This window comes from Coregonus clupeaformis, unplaced genomic scaffold, assembly GCF_020615455.1.
Source record: "Coregonus clupeaformis isolate EN_2021a unplaced genomic scaffold, ASM2061545v1 scaf0208, whole genome shotgun sequence".
NCBI classification, from domain to species: domain Eukaryota; kingdom Metazoa; phylum Chordata; class Actinopteri; order Salmoniformes; family Salmonidae; genus Coregonus; species Coregonus clupeaformis.
In genome coordinates this window covers 332,840-347,500 of record NW_025533663.1, presented here as the reverse complement: position 1 = coordinate 347,500, position 14,661 = coordinate 332,840, and the positions used below count along the sequence as shown (strand labels likewise).

At 52.1% G+C, this 14,661-nt stretch overlaps 1 protein-coding gene across 2 annotated transcripts in view; it reads left to right on the top strand.

The window, feature by feature from the left end:
- The window catches only part of paxbp1 (PAX3 and PAX7 binding protein 1), a 69,221-nt gene extending 58,316 nt beyond the window's left edge, over positions 1-10,905 (top strand). Inside the window, exons 14-18 of one of the 2 annotated variants that reach the window (XM_045214171.1) lie at positions 1-31; positions 324-390; positions 6,659-6,805; positions 7,324-7,478; positions 9,963-10,905. The exon at positions 1-31 is cut by the window's left edge and continues 46 nt beyond it. In XM_045214171.1, the coding sequence (XP_045070106.1) occupies positions 1-31; positions 324-390; positions 6,659-6,805; positions 7,324-7,478; positions 9,963-10,080 (518 nt within the window). In that variant the 3' untranslated portion in view covers positions 10,081-10,905. Of the gene's footprint in view, positions 32-323; positions 391-6,147; positions 6,806-7,323; positions 7,479-9,962 lie in introns of those variants that run through there. The other variant, XM_041851497.2, reaches the window with a different exon arrangement.
- The last annotated feature ends 3,756 nt before the right edge of the window (positions 10,906-14,661 follow it).

Below are 14,661 nucleotides of genomic sequence, written 5' to 3'. Positions count from 1 at the left end.
ATGACGTGTTCTTACCTCTTTACCCCAAGAAGTGAGTCACAAACACAATTCTCTACTTGTCCCCTAATCCAGGGTTTCCCAAACTCGTTCCTGCCCCCCGGGTGCACATACATTTTTTTGTTTCTCCCCCGAACCCTACACAGCTGTTTCAAATAACAAACTCACCATCAAGTTTGGGAAACCCTGGCCTAACCCATTACTTCTAGTTGAAATGCCCCTATGACATGGTGATGACACAGTGAAAAAGAGAAATACACACTATTCAATGTCTGAGAAACCATTAGATTGGTTAGAGGAAGTCTCTCTGTTTTGTTGTCTTCCAGTGTGTTGGAGAATAAGAACAGTGGTCCCTACCTCTTCTTCCAGAGACAGTTCTGGTCCTGTGTCAAGGTAAGGGAAAGGGACTGACTGGGTAAGGGAAAGGGACTGACTGGGTAAGGGAAAGGGACTGACTGACTGGGTAAGGGGAAGGGACTGACTGACTGGGTAAGGGAAAGGGACTGACTGGGTAAGGGGAAGGGACTGACTGGGTAAGGGGAAGGGACTGACTGGGTAAGGGGAAGGGACTGACTGGGTAAGGGGAAGGGACTGACTGGGTAAGGGGAAGGGACTGACTGGGTAAGGGGAAGGGACTGACTGGGTAAGGGGAAGGGACTGACTGGGTAAGGGGAAGGGACTGACTGGGTAAGGGAAAGGGACTGACTGGGTAAGGGAAAGGGACTGACTGGGTAAGGGAAAGGGAATGACTGGGTAAGGGGAAGGGACTGACTGGGTAAGGGGAAGGGACTGACTGGGGAAGGGACTGACTGGGTAAGGGGAAGGGACTGACTGGGTAAGGGAAAGGGACTGACTGGGGAAGGGACTGACTGGGTAAGGGGAAGGGACTGACTGGGTAAGGGAAAGGGACTGACTGGGGAAGGGACTGACTGGGTAAGGGGAAGGGACTGACTGGGTAAGGGGAAGGGACTGACTGGGTAAGGCGAAGGGACTGACTGGGTAAGGCGAAGGGACTGACTGGGTAAGGCGAAGGGACTGACTGGGTAAGGGACTGACTGGGTAAGGGGAAGGGACTGACTGGGTAAGGTAAGGGAAAAGGGACTGACTGGGGAAGGGGAAGGGACTGACTGGGGAAGGGGAAGGGACTGACTGGGTAAGGGAAAGGGACTGACTGGGTAAGGGAAAGGGACTGACTGGGTAAGGGAAAGGGACTGACTGGGTAAGGGAAAGGGACTGACTGGGTAAGGGAAAGGGACTGACTGGGTAAGGGGAAAGGGACTGACTGGGTAAGGGAAAGGGACTGACTGGGTAAGGGAAAGGGACTGACTGGGTAAGGGAAAGGGACTGACTGGGTAAGGGAAAGGGACTGACTGGGTAAGGGAAAGGGACTGACTGGGTAAGGGACTGACTGGGGAAGGGACTGACTGGGTAAGGGGAAGGGACTGACTGGGTAAGGGGAAGGGACTGACTGGGTAAGGGGAAGGGACTAACTGGGTAAGGGAAAGGGACTGACTGGGTAAGGGGAAGGGACTGACTGGGTAAGGGGAAGGGACTAACTGGGTAAGGGAAAGGGACTGACTGTGTAAGGGGAAGGGACTGACTGGGTAAGGGGAAGGGACTGACTGGGTAAGGGAAAGGGACTGACTGGGTAAGGGGAAGGGACTGACTGGGTAAGGGAAAGGGACTGACTGGGTAAGGGGAAGGGACTGACTGGGTAAGGGGAAGGGACTGACTGGGTAAGGGAAAGGGACTGACTGGGTAAGGGAAAGGGACTGACTGGGTAAGGGAAAGGGACTGACTGGGTAAGGGAAAGGGACTGACTGGGTAAGGGAAAGGGACTGACTGGGTAAGGGAAAGGGACTGACTGGGTAAGGGAAAGGGACTGACTGGGTAAGGGAAAGGGACTGACTGGGTAAGGGAAAGGGACTGACTGGGTAAGGGACTGACTGGGTAAGGGGAAGGGACTGACTGGGTAAGGGAAAGGGACTGACTGGGTAAGGGAAAGGGACTGACTGGGTAAGGGAAAGGGACTGACTGGGTAAGGGGAAGGGACTGACTGGGTAAGGGGAAGGGACTAACTGGGTAAGGGAAAGGGACTGACTGTGTAAGGGGAAGGGACTGACTGGGTAAGGGGAAGGGACTGACTGGGTAAGGGAAAGGGACTGACTGGGTAAGGGGAAGGGACTGACTGGGTAAGGGAAAGGGACTGACTGGGTAAGGGGAAGGGACTGACTGGGTAAGGGGAAGGGACTGACTGGGTAAGGGGAAGGGACTGACTGGGTAAGGGGAAGGGACTGACTGGGTAAGGGAAGGGACTGACTGGGTAAGGGGAAGGGACTGACTGGGTAAGGGAAGGGACTGACTGGGTAAGGGGGAAGGGACTGACTGGGTAAGGGAAAGGGACTGACTGGGGAAGGGACTGACTGGGTAGGGGAAGGGACTGACTGGGTAAGGGGAAGGGACTGACTGGGTAAGAAAGGGACTGACTGGGTAAGGAGGGACTGACTGGGTAAGGGGAAGGGACTGACTGGGTAAGGGAAAGGGACTGACTGGGTAAGGGAAAGGGACTGACTGGGTAAGGGAAAGGGACTGACTGGGTAAGGGAAAGGGACTGACTGGGTAAGGGGAAGGGACTGACTGGGTAAGGTAAGGGAAAAGGGACTGACTGGGTAAGGTAAGGGAAAAGGGACTGACTGGGTAAGGTAAGGGAAAAGGGACTGACTGGGTAAGGGGAAGGGACTGACTGGGTAAGGGGAAGGGACTGACTGGGTAAGGCGAAGGGACTGACTGGGTAAGGCGAAGGGACTGACTGGGTAAGGGGAAGGGACTGACTGGGTAAGGTAAGGGAAAAGGGACTGACTGGGTAAGGGAAAGGGACTGACTGGGTAAGGGGAAGGGACTGACTGGGTAAGGTAAGGGGAAGGGACTGACTGGGTAAGGGAAAGGGACTGACTGGGTAAGGCGAAGGGACTGACTGGGTAAGGCGAAGGGACTGACTGGGTAAGGGACTGACTGGGTAAGGGGAAGGGACTGACTGGGTAAGGTAAGGGAAAAGGGACTGACTGGGTAAGGGGAAGGGACTGACTGGGTAAGGGGAAGGGACTGACTGGGTAAGGGGAAGGGACTGACTGGGTAAGGGAAGGGACTGACTGGGTAAGGGAAAGGGACTGACTGGGTAAGGGAAAGGGACTGACTGGGTAAGGGAAAGGGACTGACTGGGTAAGGGGAAGGGACTGACTGGGTAAGGGGAAGGGACTGACTGGGTAAGGGAAAGGGACTGACTGGGTAAGGGGAAGGGACTGACTGGGTAAGGGGAAGGGACTGACTGGGTAAGGGGAAGGGACTGACTGGGTAAGGAAAAGGGACTGACTGGGTAAGGGGAAGGGACTGACTGGGTAAGGGGAAGGGACTGACTGGGTAAGGGGAAGGGACTGACTGGGGAAGGGGAAGGGACTGACTGGGTAAGGGGAAGGGACTGACTGGGTAAGGGGAAGGGACTGACTGGGTAAGGGAAGGGAAGGGAATGACTGGGTAAGGGAAAAGGGACTGACTGGGTAAGGGGAAGGGACTGACTGGGTAAGGGAAGGGAAGGGAATGACTGGGTAAGGGGAAAGGGACTGACTGGGTAAGGGGAAGGGACTGACTGGATAAGGGAAGGGAAGGGAATGACTGGGTAAGGGGAAGGGACTGACTGGGTAAGGGAAGGGAAGGGAATGACTGGGTAAGGGGAAGGGACTGACTGGGTAAGGGGAAGGGACTGACTGGGTAAGGGAAAGGGACTGACTGGGTAAGGGAAGGGAAGGGAATGACTGGGTAAGGGAAAAGGGACTGACTGGGTAAGGGGAAGGGACTGACTGGGTAAGGGAAGGGAAGGGAATGACTGGGTAAGGGAAAAGGGACTGACTGGGTAAGGGGAAGGGACTGACTGGGTAAGGGAAGGGAAGGGACTGACTGGGTAAGGGGAAGGGACTGACTGGGTAAGGTAAGGGAAAAGGGACTGACTGGGTAAGGGGAAGGGACTGACTGGGTAAGGGGAAGGGACTGACTGGGTAAGGGAAGGGAAGGGAATGACTGGGTAAGGGGAAGGGACTGACTGGGTAAGGTAAGGGAAGGGACTGACTGGGTAAGGGGAAGGGACTGACTGGGTAAGGGAAGGGAAGGGAATGACTGGGTAAGGGGAAGGGACTGACTGGGTAAGGGAAGGGAAGGGACTGACTGGGTAAGGGGAAGGGACTGACTGGGTAAGGGAAGGGAAGGGAATGACTGGGTAAGGGGAAGGGAAGGGAATGACTGGGTAAGGGGAAGGGACTGACTGGGTAAGGGGAAGGGACTGACTGGGTAAGGGGAAGGGACTGACTGGGTAAGGGGAAGGGACTGACTGGGTAAGGGAAGGGAAGGGAATGACTGGGTAAGGGGAAGGGAAGGGAATGACTGGGTAAGGGGAAGGGACTGACTGGGTAAGGGGAAGGGAAGGGAATGACTGGGTAAGGGGAAGGGAAGGGAATGACTGGGTAAGGGGAAGGGACTGACTGGGTAAGGGAAGGGACTGACTGGGTAAGGGGAAGGGACTGACTGGGTAAGGGGAAGGGACTGACTGGGTAAGGGGAAGGGACTGACTGGGTAAGGGGAAGGGACTGACTGGGTAAGGGGAAGGGACTGACTGGGTAAGGGGAAGGGACTGACTGGGTAAGGGAAGGGAAGGGAATGACTGGGTAAGGGAAAAGGGACTGACTGGGTAAGGGAAAAGGGACTGACTGGGTAAGGGAAGGGAAGGGACTGACTGGGTAAGGGGAAGGGACTGACTGGGTAAGGGGAAGGGACTGACTGGGTAAGGGGAAGGGACTGACTGGGTAAGGGGAAGGGACTGACTGGGTAAGGGGAAGGGACTGACTGGGTAAGGGGAAGGGACTGACTGGGTAAGGGGAAGGGACTGACTGGGTACTAGAACCACAGCAGGGCTCCAGACGGCGACCGTTTAACTAGTCGCATAATGCGACCCTTTTGACTCGTGGTGCGAGTTAGATTTTGTATTAGTTGCATCAGTGCGAGCTGCACGTTCTACATGGTCACCTCACTAAATGAGTCCTATGATTTGGTCAAACAGTTAAAATACATTATCCTCGTGATTCCTGTAATGAAAGTGTCTGCTTGCCCCTGTAACGGTTTCGCTGGGGCCTGCTGCGTTGGCGGAAAACAATGCTCAGGGGAAAAAAAACATGCATTCTGATCGTATAACGTTTTAAAATCGAATTTCGGGGAAAACACAGCTATCGCATTCGAAGAGAGGAGGTTCTCAGCTTTCTGTAGGTACAATTTTTATTACTCAACTCTTAATTATGACGTCAGTAGCAACTATTTTAGAACTGAGATGTGATATGGCTTTGAAATACGAGCGTGTGAAATGCACATCGGCCATTGCGATTGCAGAGGCTATGTAGGATAGTCTAACTGCAATGTTTTTTGGTGGCATAGGCCCACCCACAGGGGAGCCAGGCCCAGCCAATCAGAATGAGGTTTTCCCCACAAAAGGGCTTTATTACAGACAGAAATACTCCTCAGCCCCCCACCCCCCCCCCAGACGATCCCGTGGGTGAAGAAGCCGGATGTGGAGGTCCTGGGCTGGCGTGGTTACACGTGGTCTGCTGTTGTGAGGCCGGTTGGACGTACTGCCAAATTCTCTAAAACGCCGTTGGAGGCAGCTTATGGGAGAGAAAGGAACATTAAATTCTCGGGCAACAGCTCCGGTGGACATTCCTGCAGTCAGCATGCCAATTGCACGCTCCCTCAAAACATCGAGAGAAATACGTTTTGTTGTGCCTATGGAAAATGTCTGGGATCTTTTTATTTCAACTCATGAAACATGCGACCAACACTTTCCATGTTGCGTTTTATATTTTTTGTTCATTTAGCAGATGCTTTTATTCAAAGCGACTTAGTCATGCGCGCATATATCTTACGTATATATGGGTGGACCCGGGAATCGAACCCGCTACCCTGGTGTTAGACGCGACGCTATGCTTTACCAACCAGGGAGACATTTTAGTCTGGAGCCCTGATAGTGGTCAAAGACTGTAATTCACATGAAATATCAGCTTGGTTTATTATAGAGACTGTATTATAGATATTGACTCTCTTCTCCATCCCCTGTAGTTGCTAGGTAACATCCTCCAGTGGAGTGGTGTGTTGTATTATAGATATTGACTCTCTTCTCCATCCCCTGTAGTTGCTAGGTAACATCCTCCAGTGGAGTGGTGTGTTGTATTATAGATATTGACTCTCTTCTCCATCCCCTGTAGTTGCTAGGTAACATCCTCCAGTGGAGTGGTGTGTTGTATTATAGATATTGACTCTCTTCTCCATCCCCTGTAGTTGCTAGGTAACATCCTCCAGTGGAGTGGTGTGTTGTATTATAGATATTGACTCTCTTCTCCATCCCCTGTAGTTGCTAGGTAACATCCTCCAGTGGAGTGGTGTGTTGTATTATAGATATTGACTCTCTTCTCCATCCCCTGTAGTTGCTAGGTAACATCCTCCAGTGGAGTGGTGTGTTGTATTATAGATATTGACTCTCTTCTCCATCCCCTGTAGTTGCTAGGTAACATCCTCCAGTGGAGTGGTGTGTTGTATTATAGATATTGACTCTCTTCTCCATCCCCTGTAGTTGCTAGGTAACATCCTCCAGTGGAGTGGTGTGTTGTCTGGTCCAACGGTGAGAGAGCTGGCTCTAGATTCCACCCTGAACAGATACATCCTGTCAGCCCTACAGAACACTGAGGCTGGGGCAGACAGCGTACTGAAGAGCCAGAGGGTACGGACACACACACACACACACACACACACACACACACACACACACACACACACACACACACACACACACACACACACACACACACACACACACACACACACACACACACAGCACTACGGACACACACACACACACACACACACACACACACACACACACACACACACAGCACTACGGGGACACACACACACACACACACACACACACACACACACACACAGCACTACGGGGACACACACACACACACACACACACACAGCACTACGGACACACACACATACACACACACAGCACTATGGACACACACACATACACACACAGCACTACGGGGACACACACACACACACACAGTACTACGGGGACACACACACACACAGCACTGCAGGGACACACACACACCATTCCTGAGGAATCCCACCTGTACCATGTACATGTTTTAAGATTGTACTGACTGTAGTTTAACCTGTCTGTCTGTTTCTGTGTTTTTGTCTGTCTGTTTCTGTTTGATTCTCTAGATAGTTGAGTGTTTCCCGGCCCAGTGGTTTGTAGGGTTGAAAGGTCAACAGACCCTTCCTCAGCTGGAGCCATTCTGCCGTTACCTCACCCACCTTGCCTCTGCTCTGCTGAGAGGCTCTCTGGGGGGGTCCGACGTCGACAAGAGGAACGCCAAGTACGTTATTACATGTTATAAAGGCTTTATAAAGAGCTTATAGAGGGGTTATAGACACGTTATTGATGCTATATAAAGCAACTGACCAGCTCCCTACACCACTGGCCAGCTCCCTACACCACTGGCCACTGGCCAGCTCCCTACGCCACTGACCAGCTCCCTATGCCACTGGCCAGCTCCCTACGCCACTGACCAGCTCCCTACGCCACTGACCAGCTCCCTACGCCACTGACCAGCTCCCTACGCCACTGGCCAGCTCCCTACGCCACTGGCCAGCTCCCTACGCCACTGGCCAGCTCCCTACGCCACTGACCGGCTCCCTGCGCCACTGGCCGGCTCCCTGCGCCACTGGCCAGCTCCCTGCACCACTGACCACTGGCCAGCTCCCTACGCCACTGACCACTGGCCAGCTCCCTGCACCACTGGCCAGCTCCCTGCGCCACTGACCACTGGCCAGCTCCCTACGCCACTGACCACTGGCCAGCTCCCTACGCCACTGGCCAGCTCCCTGCACCACTGGCCAGCTCCCTGCGCCACTGGCCAGCTCCCTACACCACTGGCCAGCTCCCTGCACCACTGGCCAGCTCCCTACACCACTGGCCAGCTCCCTACACCACTGGCCAGCTCCCTGCACCACTGGCCAGCTCCCTACGCAGCTCCCTACACCACTGGCCAGCTCCCTACACCACTGGCCAGCTCCCTGCGCCACTGGCCAGCTCCCTACGCCACTGGCCAGCTCCCTACACCACTGGCCAGCTCCCTACACCACTGACCACTGGCCAGCTCCCTACACCACTGGCCAGCTCCCTGCGCCACTGGCCAGCTCCCTGCGCCACTGGCCAGCTCCCTGCGCCACTGACCACTGGCCAGCTCCCTACGCCACTGGCCAGCTCCCTACACCACTGGCCAGCTCCCTACACCACTGGCCAGCTCCCTACACCACTGACCACTGGCCAGCTCCCTACACCACTGACCACTGGCCAGCTCCCTACACCACTGGCCAGCTCCCTACACCACTGGCCAGCTCCCTACGCCACTGGCCAGCTCCCTGCACCACTGGCCAGCTCCCTGCACCACTGGCCAGCTCCCTGCACCACTGGCCAGCTCCCTGCACCACTGGCCAGCTCCCTGCACCACTGGCCAGCTCCCTGCACCACTGGCCAGCTCCCTGCACCACTGGCCAGCTCCCTACACCACTGGCCAGCTCCCTGCGCCACTCGCCAGCTCCCTGCGCCACTGGCCAGCTCCCTGCGCCACTGACCACTGGCCAGCTCCCTGCGCCACTGACCACTGGCCAGCTCCCTACGCCACTGGCCAGCTCCCTACACCACTGGCCAGCTCCCTACACCACTGGCCAGCTCCCTACACCACTGACCACTGGCCAGCTCCCTACACCACTGGCCAGCTCCCTGCACCACTGGCCAGCTCCCTGCACCACTGGCCAGCTCCCTGCACCACTGGCCAGCTCCCTGCACCACTGGCCAGCTCCCCTACACCACTGGCCAGCTCCCTGCCACCACTGGCCAGCTCCCCTACACCACTGGCCAGCTCCCTGCACCACTGGCCAGCTCCCTACACCACTGGCCAGCTCCCTGCACCACTGGCCAGCTCCCTACACCACTGGCCAGCTCCCTGCACCACTGGCCAGCTCCCTACACCACTGGCCAGCTCCCTGCACCACTGGCCAGCTCCCTACACCACTGGCCAGCTCCCTGCACCACTGGCCAGCTCCCCTACACCACTGGCCAGCTCCCCTGCACCACTGGCCAGCTCCCTACACCACTAGCCAGCTCCCTACACCACTGGCCAGCTCCCTACACCACTGGCCAGCTCCCTGCACCACTGGCCAGCTCCCTACACCACTGGCCAGCTCCCTACACCACTGGCCAGCTCCCTACACCACTGGCCAGCTCCCTACACCACAGGCCAGCTCCCTGCACCACTGGCCAGCTCCCTGCACCACTGGCCAGCTCCCTGCACCACTGGCCAGCTCCCTACGCCACTGGCCAGCTCCCTACACCACTGACCACTGGCCAGCTCCCTACGCCACTGGCCAGCTCCCTACACCACTGACCAGCTCCCTGCACCACTGGCCAGCTCCCTGCACCACTGGCCAGCTCCCTACACCACTGGCCAGCTCCCTGCACCACTGGCCAGCTCCCTACACCACTGGCCAGCTCCCTGCACCACTGGCCAGCTCCCTACACCACTGGCCAGCTCCCTGCACCACTGGCCAGCTCCCTGCACCACTGGCCAGCTCCCTGCACCACTGGCCAGCTCCCTACACCACTGGCCAGCTCCCTGCACCACTGGCCACTGACCAGCTCCCTGCACCACTGGCCACTGGCCAGCTCCCTACACCACTGGCCAGCTCCCTACGCCACTGCAGTCTGGCAGGCGGTAGTCATGCCTAGAGAGTGATTACACGGTTCTAAAGGTTTTCTAGATGTTTAATAGAGGGGGTCTAACGGTGTGTCTCTCTAGGGAGCAGATCAAGGAGGTGGTGAAGCTGTTAGCTCGGCTCAACGCTCTGGATCACCTCATCACCGTGGCAACGGAACATGGCATCAAGGACATCGCCCCTCTACTGGGCTCCAAGTGACATCACTGCACCGCTCTGTGTGTGTGTAAGGACATCTAAACCCTGCTGTTGGGTCAAACTGCAAGGCTTATCATAATGGACTTTAGTGTGTGTCTGAGTGTGAGCGCTGGAGGAGTGTGTGTGTGTATATATTGTGAATATTGTACATGTGTGAAAAGTGTCGGAGGACTAGGAGACTAAGAAGCATGTCTGTTGGATCAGTAGGTCTACAGATCACTCACTTCCTCGTCTGGAACTGCTCTACAGAGGAATTCTGGGAGATGTAGTTTCTCTCTACAATCCTCAGTGGGAGATGGAGTAGGGCTACTTTCTACGCCAGAACTACTTCAACATGAACCACCATCTTCCCTCGCCCCCCCCCCCCGAACTGAAACCTTCCTACATGGTGTCTGTCTGTCATAGTATGATCCCTCTCTCCTCCTCATAATGATCAGCCAACTCCACATGAAGAAGATTACTTTTATTGTCCAATGTAGACGGATGTCCACCTTTCTCATCTCCTCTCACCTGCTCCTGCGTTTCGCCCTGTGCCATGACTTCTGCTTTGCTGATCTTCGATCAGCTTATTGGTTGCTGCCCTAACTTTTACCATTTCAGGGGCTGAATGTAACTGATCCTAAATCAGTATCTAGAGGCAACTTCATTCTGTTGACTGGCCTCTCACACAAACCAATTCTCCATCACGACCCTCCTCTGATTGGATGAGGATGTAGAGGGAGGAAGTGGGGTGTTTCTATTTTAAGTTGGCTGATTTTTCTTTGTGTAAATGTTTTTGATTTGAATAAAAAGTGGCTGTGGAATAAAAGATCCCTTGTATTTCTGTAGCTGTGGGTACCAAGTGTCTCAGAACCAGAAGTGCTAATCTAGGGTCAGGTTCCCCCTGTCCAGATATTGGGTATCTTTATTCACTATAAGGGGAAAAACGGATCCTGGAGCAGCACTGGTGCTCTGATCCATACAGCCTCTGGTTTTCATTGGAGCAAAATGTCTTATTGTTCAATGTCTATACTGTTCCACTCACAATTGGGTCTGCCCTATAGCCTACAGTAGCTCGTAGGCTGCATTAATCGTGAGATACATATTTACGTTTAGGTCATTTTAGCAGACGCTCTTATCCAGAGCGACTTACAATTTAGTGAGTGCATACATTTTTTTTCTTCATACTGGCCCCCAGTGGGAATCGAACCCACAACCCTGGCGTTGCAAGCGCCATGCTCTACCAACTGAGCTACACGGGGACTATACTAGAGGGTGTGGTAACAGTGGAAACATTTCTTGCGCAATACCTGTTAACACCATATTGTGCAATACTTTTAGCTACTTTGGTTTAGTCAACAGCAAGGAAAGAAAGTGTTACATCAGGGCTGCCTCTAGCACTCACTCACTCTGCCCAGAGTTGGTGAAAACGCAATTTTCCTTATGTTACTAAATACATTTTACCAAGACAAATATGATTATTCATGTTCTGTACCATTTGTGGGGTATTTCTAAAACATCAACATTATATCCAAAAAGTTAGATTTCGTAACCTAATACATCCCGTAATAAGCACCAAGCTCTGTTGACGTAGCGGTGCAGGTTTCATGTAACAACTTTTGAGGATTTTACGTTTTGTGGTCGTCGTCTTCACAGTTGTTTCCACGAGTCGCAAAAAGCTGAATTAAATGTAAAAGACTCGTGTATACTCGAATATGAAAATATGTCATGTCTCAATCGATATCCATCTTACCTCTATATTGTTTTATGTCCTCCTGATTGGAGAAGAAAGATGAGTTGAACGCGAAACGAGCCAGTTGGGTAGCCTTCATTCTGGCACAGAATCCAGCCTATCTGACGCAAATGTTATTCTTTCTCTGGCTTCCATTGATTTATTCACCCTAATTCTGGCCATCCTACAACGTTAAACACTCTAAATAACTTTTGAACAGATTATGATAGAGACGATGTTTGGACCGTTGGTTTTCTTGGAGGATTATCTGCACAACATATTATTTTACCCGTTGGTCAAAAGATGCCTTTTTTGATTGGACACCCTACACTCACAGAGACAATCAATTAGTCCTCACTGTCTAGAAGATTTACTGCAGGACTCTATAGTGGTTCTCTCTGAGGCGTTATCATTTTACATTGAGGTATTGAGTGATTCCTGTGGGAGTACTGGAAACAGTGGAACCTCATCAAAAACTGATAGAACAAAGATGGAACAGTTGATCAATTTGTTGGCCTGCCAAGATCTTAGCTGTAAAATGGGGACAATGTGTGTAGTTTGGTTTCTGATCGGAAGCTTTGTTACGTTTTTTTGATGGTTCCCACTGAAACTGTGGGTTATGTATATCTCAGTTGGTAGAGCATGGTGATTGCAATGCCAAAGATTGTGGGTTAATTCCCGGGGCCCACTGCCAATGTTTGTATATTGTGAAGAAAATGTGCCACTGAACAACGCACCTGAATGCACTCCTTTCAATGTGCACCAAAATTATGATCCATTTCCCTGAATTGCATTGTGAAAGCCTAACACTGTAATATCATATTTTATAATTTAGCTAGTCGTGTTGGCAATAGAACGGGCTTTCAAATGAGTCCCACCTGACCCAGATTGGGATTTATAATGGCCCGTTTTTTGGATCGCGTAAACAACAGTAACTGTGTGACGGCGGTGATGCAGGGTTCTGTTCCAAACTAAACAACCACAGGTGCGCTTGCTCTAGTTCCTCGACGGCGCAGCTAGGAGAACTCAGAAAAGTACCTTTTATAGTTGAAGGCTCTTTTTTGAGTCATAAAAGGGCATTAAAATGACTTAGGAACTGCACGATATGTAGAGGTGTGGCCACTCGGAGACACCAGTTAGACCTCTCACTCAAACCATTGTAATTTTTTTGGTGTTATGTTGCGCCTACCCCACATTTTACAGGAATATTCTTATTGTTACTGAATGTATTTTCAGATTTCGTTATCAACAAATGTTTGCGGAAAAAGTACAGTAAATGTAAAATGCGCATAAAATCAACAGTGTAACGTTTGGATTCAGGCCAATTCCCACAAGTGTAAAGGGTTAACCCCATGACCTTTAACCCCTATAGGTGAGGAGGTGAAGAACCTCCGAGAGCGATCTTGTCGTCTCTCCTCATCTGTTTCGCGACCTACTTCAGTGTGTCTGATGCCCTACTACCTCCGAGACAACATGATGATGCCCTACTACCTCCTAGACAACATGATGATGCCCTACTACCTCCGAGACAACATGATGATGCCCTACTACCCCCTAGACAACATGATGATGCCCTACTACCTCCTAGACAACATGATGATGCCCTACTACCTCCTAGACAACATGATGATGCCCTACTACCTCCTAGACAACATGATGATGCCCTACTACCTCCGAGACAACATGATGATGCCCTACTACCTCCGAGACAACATGATGATGCCCTACTACCCCTCCTGAGACAACAACATGATGATGCCCTACTACCTCCTAGACAACATGATGATGCCCTACTACCTCCTAGACAACATGATGATGCCCTACTACCTCCTAGACAACATGATGATGCCCTACTACCTCCGAGACAACATGATGATGCCCTACTACCTCCTAGACAACATGATGATGCCCTACTACCTCATAGACAACATGATGATGCCCTATTACCTCCTAGACAACATGATGATGCCCTACTACCTCCTAGACAACATGATGATGCCCTACTACCTCCTAGACAACATGATGATGCCCTACTACCTCCGAGACAACATGATGATGCCCTACTACCTCCGAGACAACATGATGATGCCCTACTACCCCCTAGACAACAACAGCCCTCTGCCTGCAGCCTTTAAATATGTAGGCTGGGAGTGGGCCAACTTCGCTGTGGTTGTAGGGTCTCTGTGTTCCCTGTCTACCAGGTAAGTACATATACACAAACGTGGAGTGAGTGCTTCAACACACACGCTCAAACACCTAGACACAGTTTAGCTCACACCACCAGGCATATAACTCTGTGAGTTTAGCTCACACCAGCAGGTGTATATCTCTACAGTGCCTTGCAATAGTACAGTGGGGGAAAAAAGTATTTAGTCAGCCACCAATTGTGCATGTTCTCCCACTTAAAAAGATGAGAGGCCTGTAATTTTCATCATAGGTACACATCAACTATGACCGACAAATTGATAAAAAAAATCCAGAAAATCACATTGTAGGATTTTTTATGAATTTATTTGCAAATTATGGTGGAAAATAAGTATTTGGTCACCTACAAACAAGCAAGATTTCTGGCTCTCACAGACCTGTAACTTCTTCTTTAAGAGGCTCCTCTGTCCTCCACTCATTACCTGTATTAATGGCACCTGTTTGAACTTGTTATCAGTATAAAAGACACCTGTCCACAACCTCAAACAGTCACACTCCAAACTCCACTATGGCCAAGACCAAAGAGCTGTCAAAGGACACCAGAAACAAAATTGTAGACCTGCACCAGGCTGGGAAGACTGAATCTGCAATAGGTAAGCAGCTTGGTTTGAAGAAATCAACTGTGGGAGCAATTATTAGGAAATGGAAGACCTACAAGACCACTGATA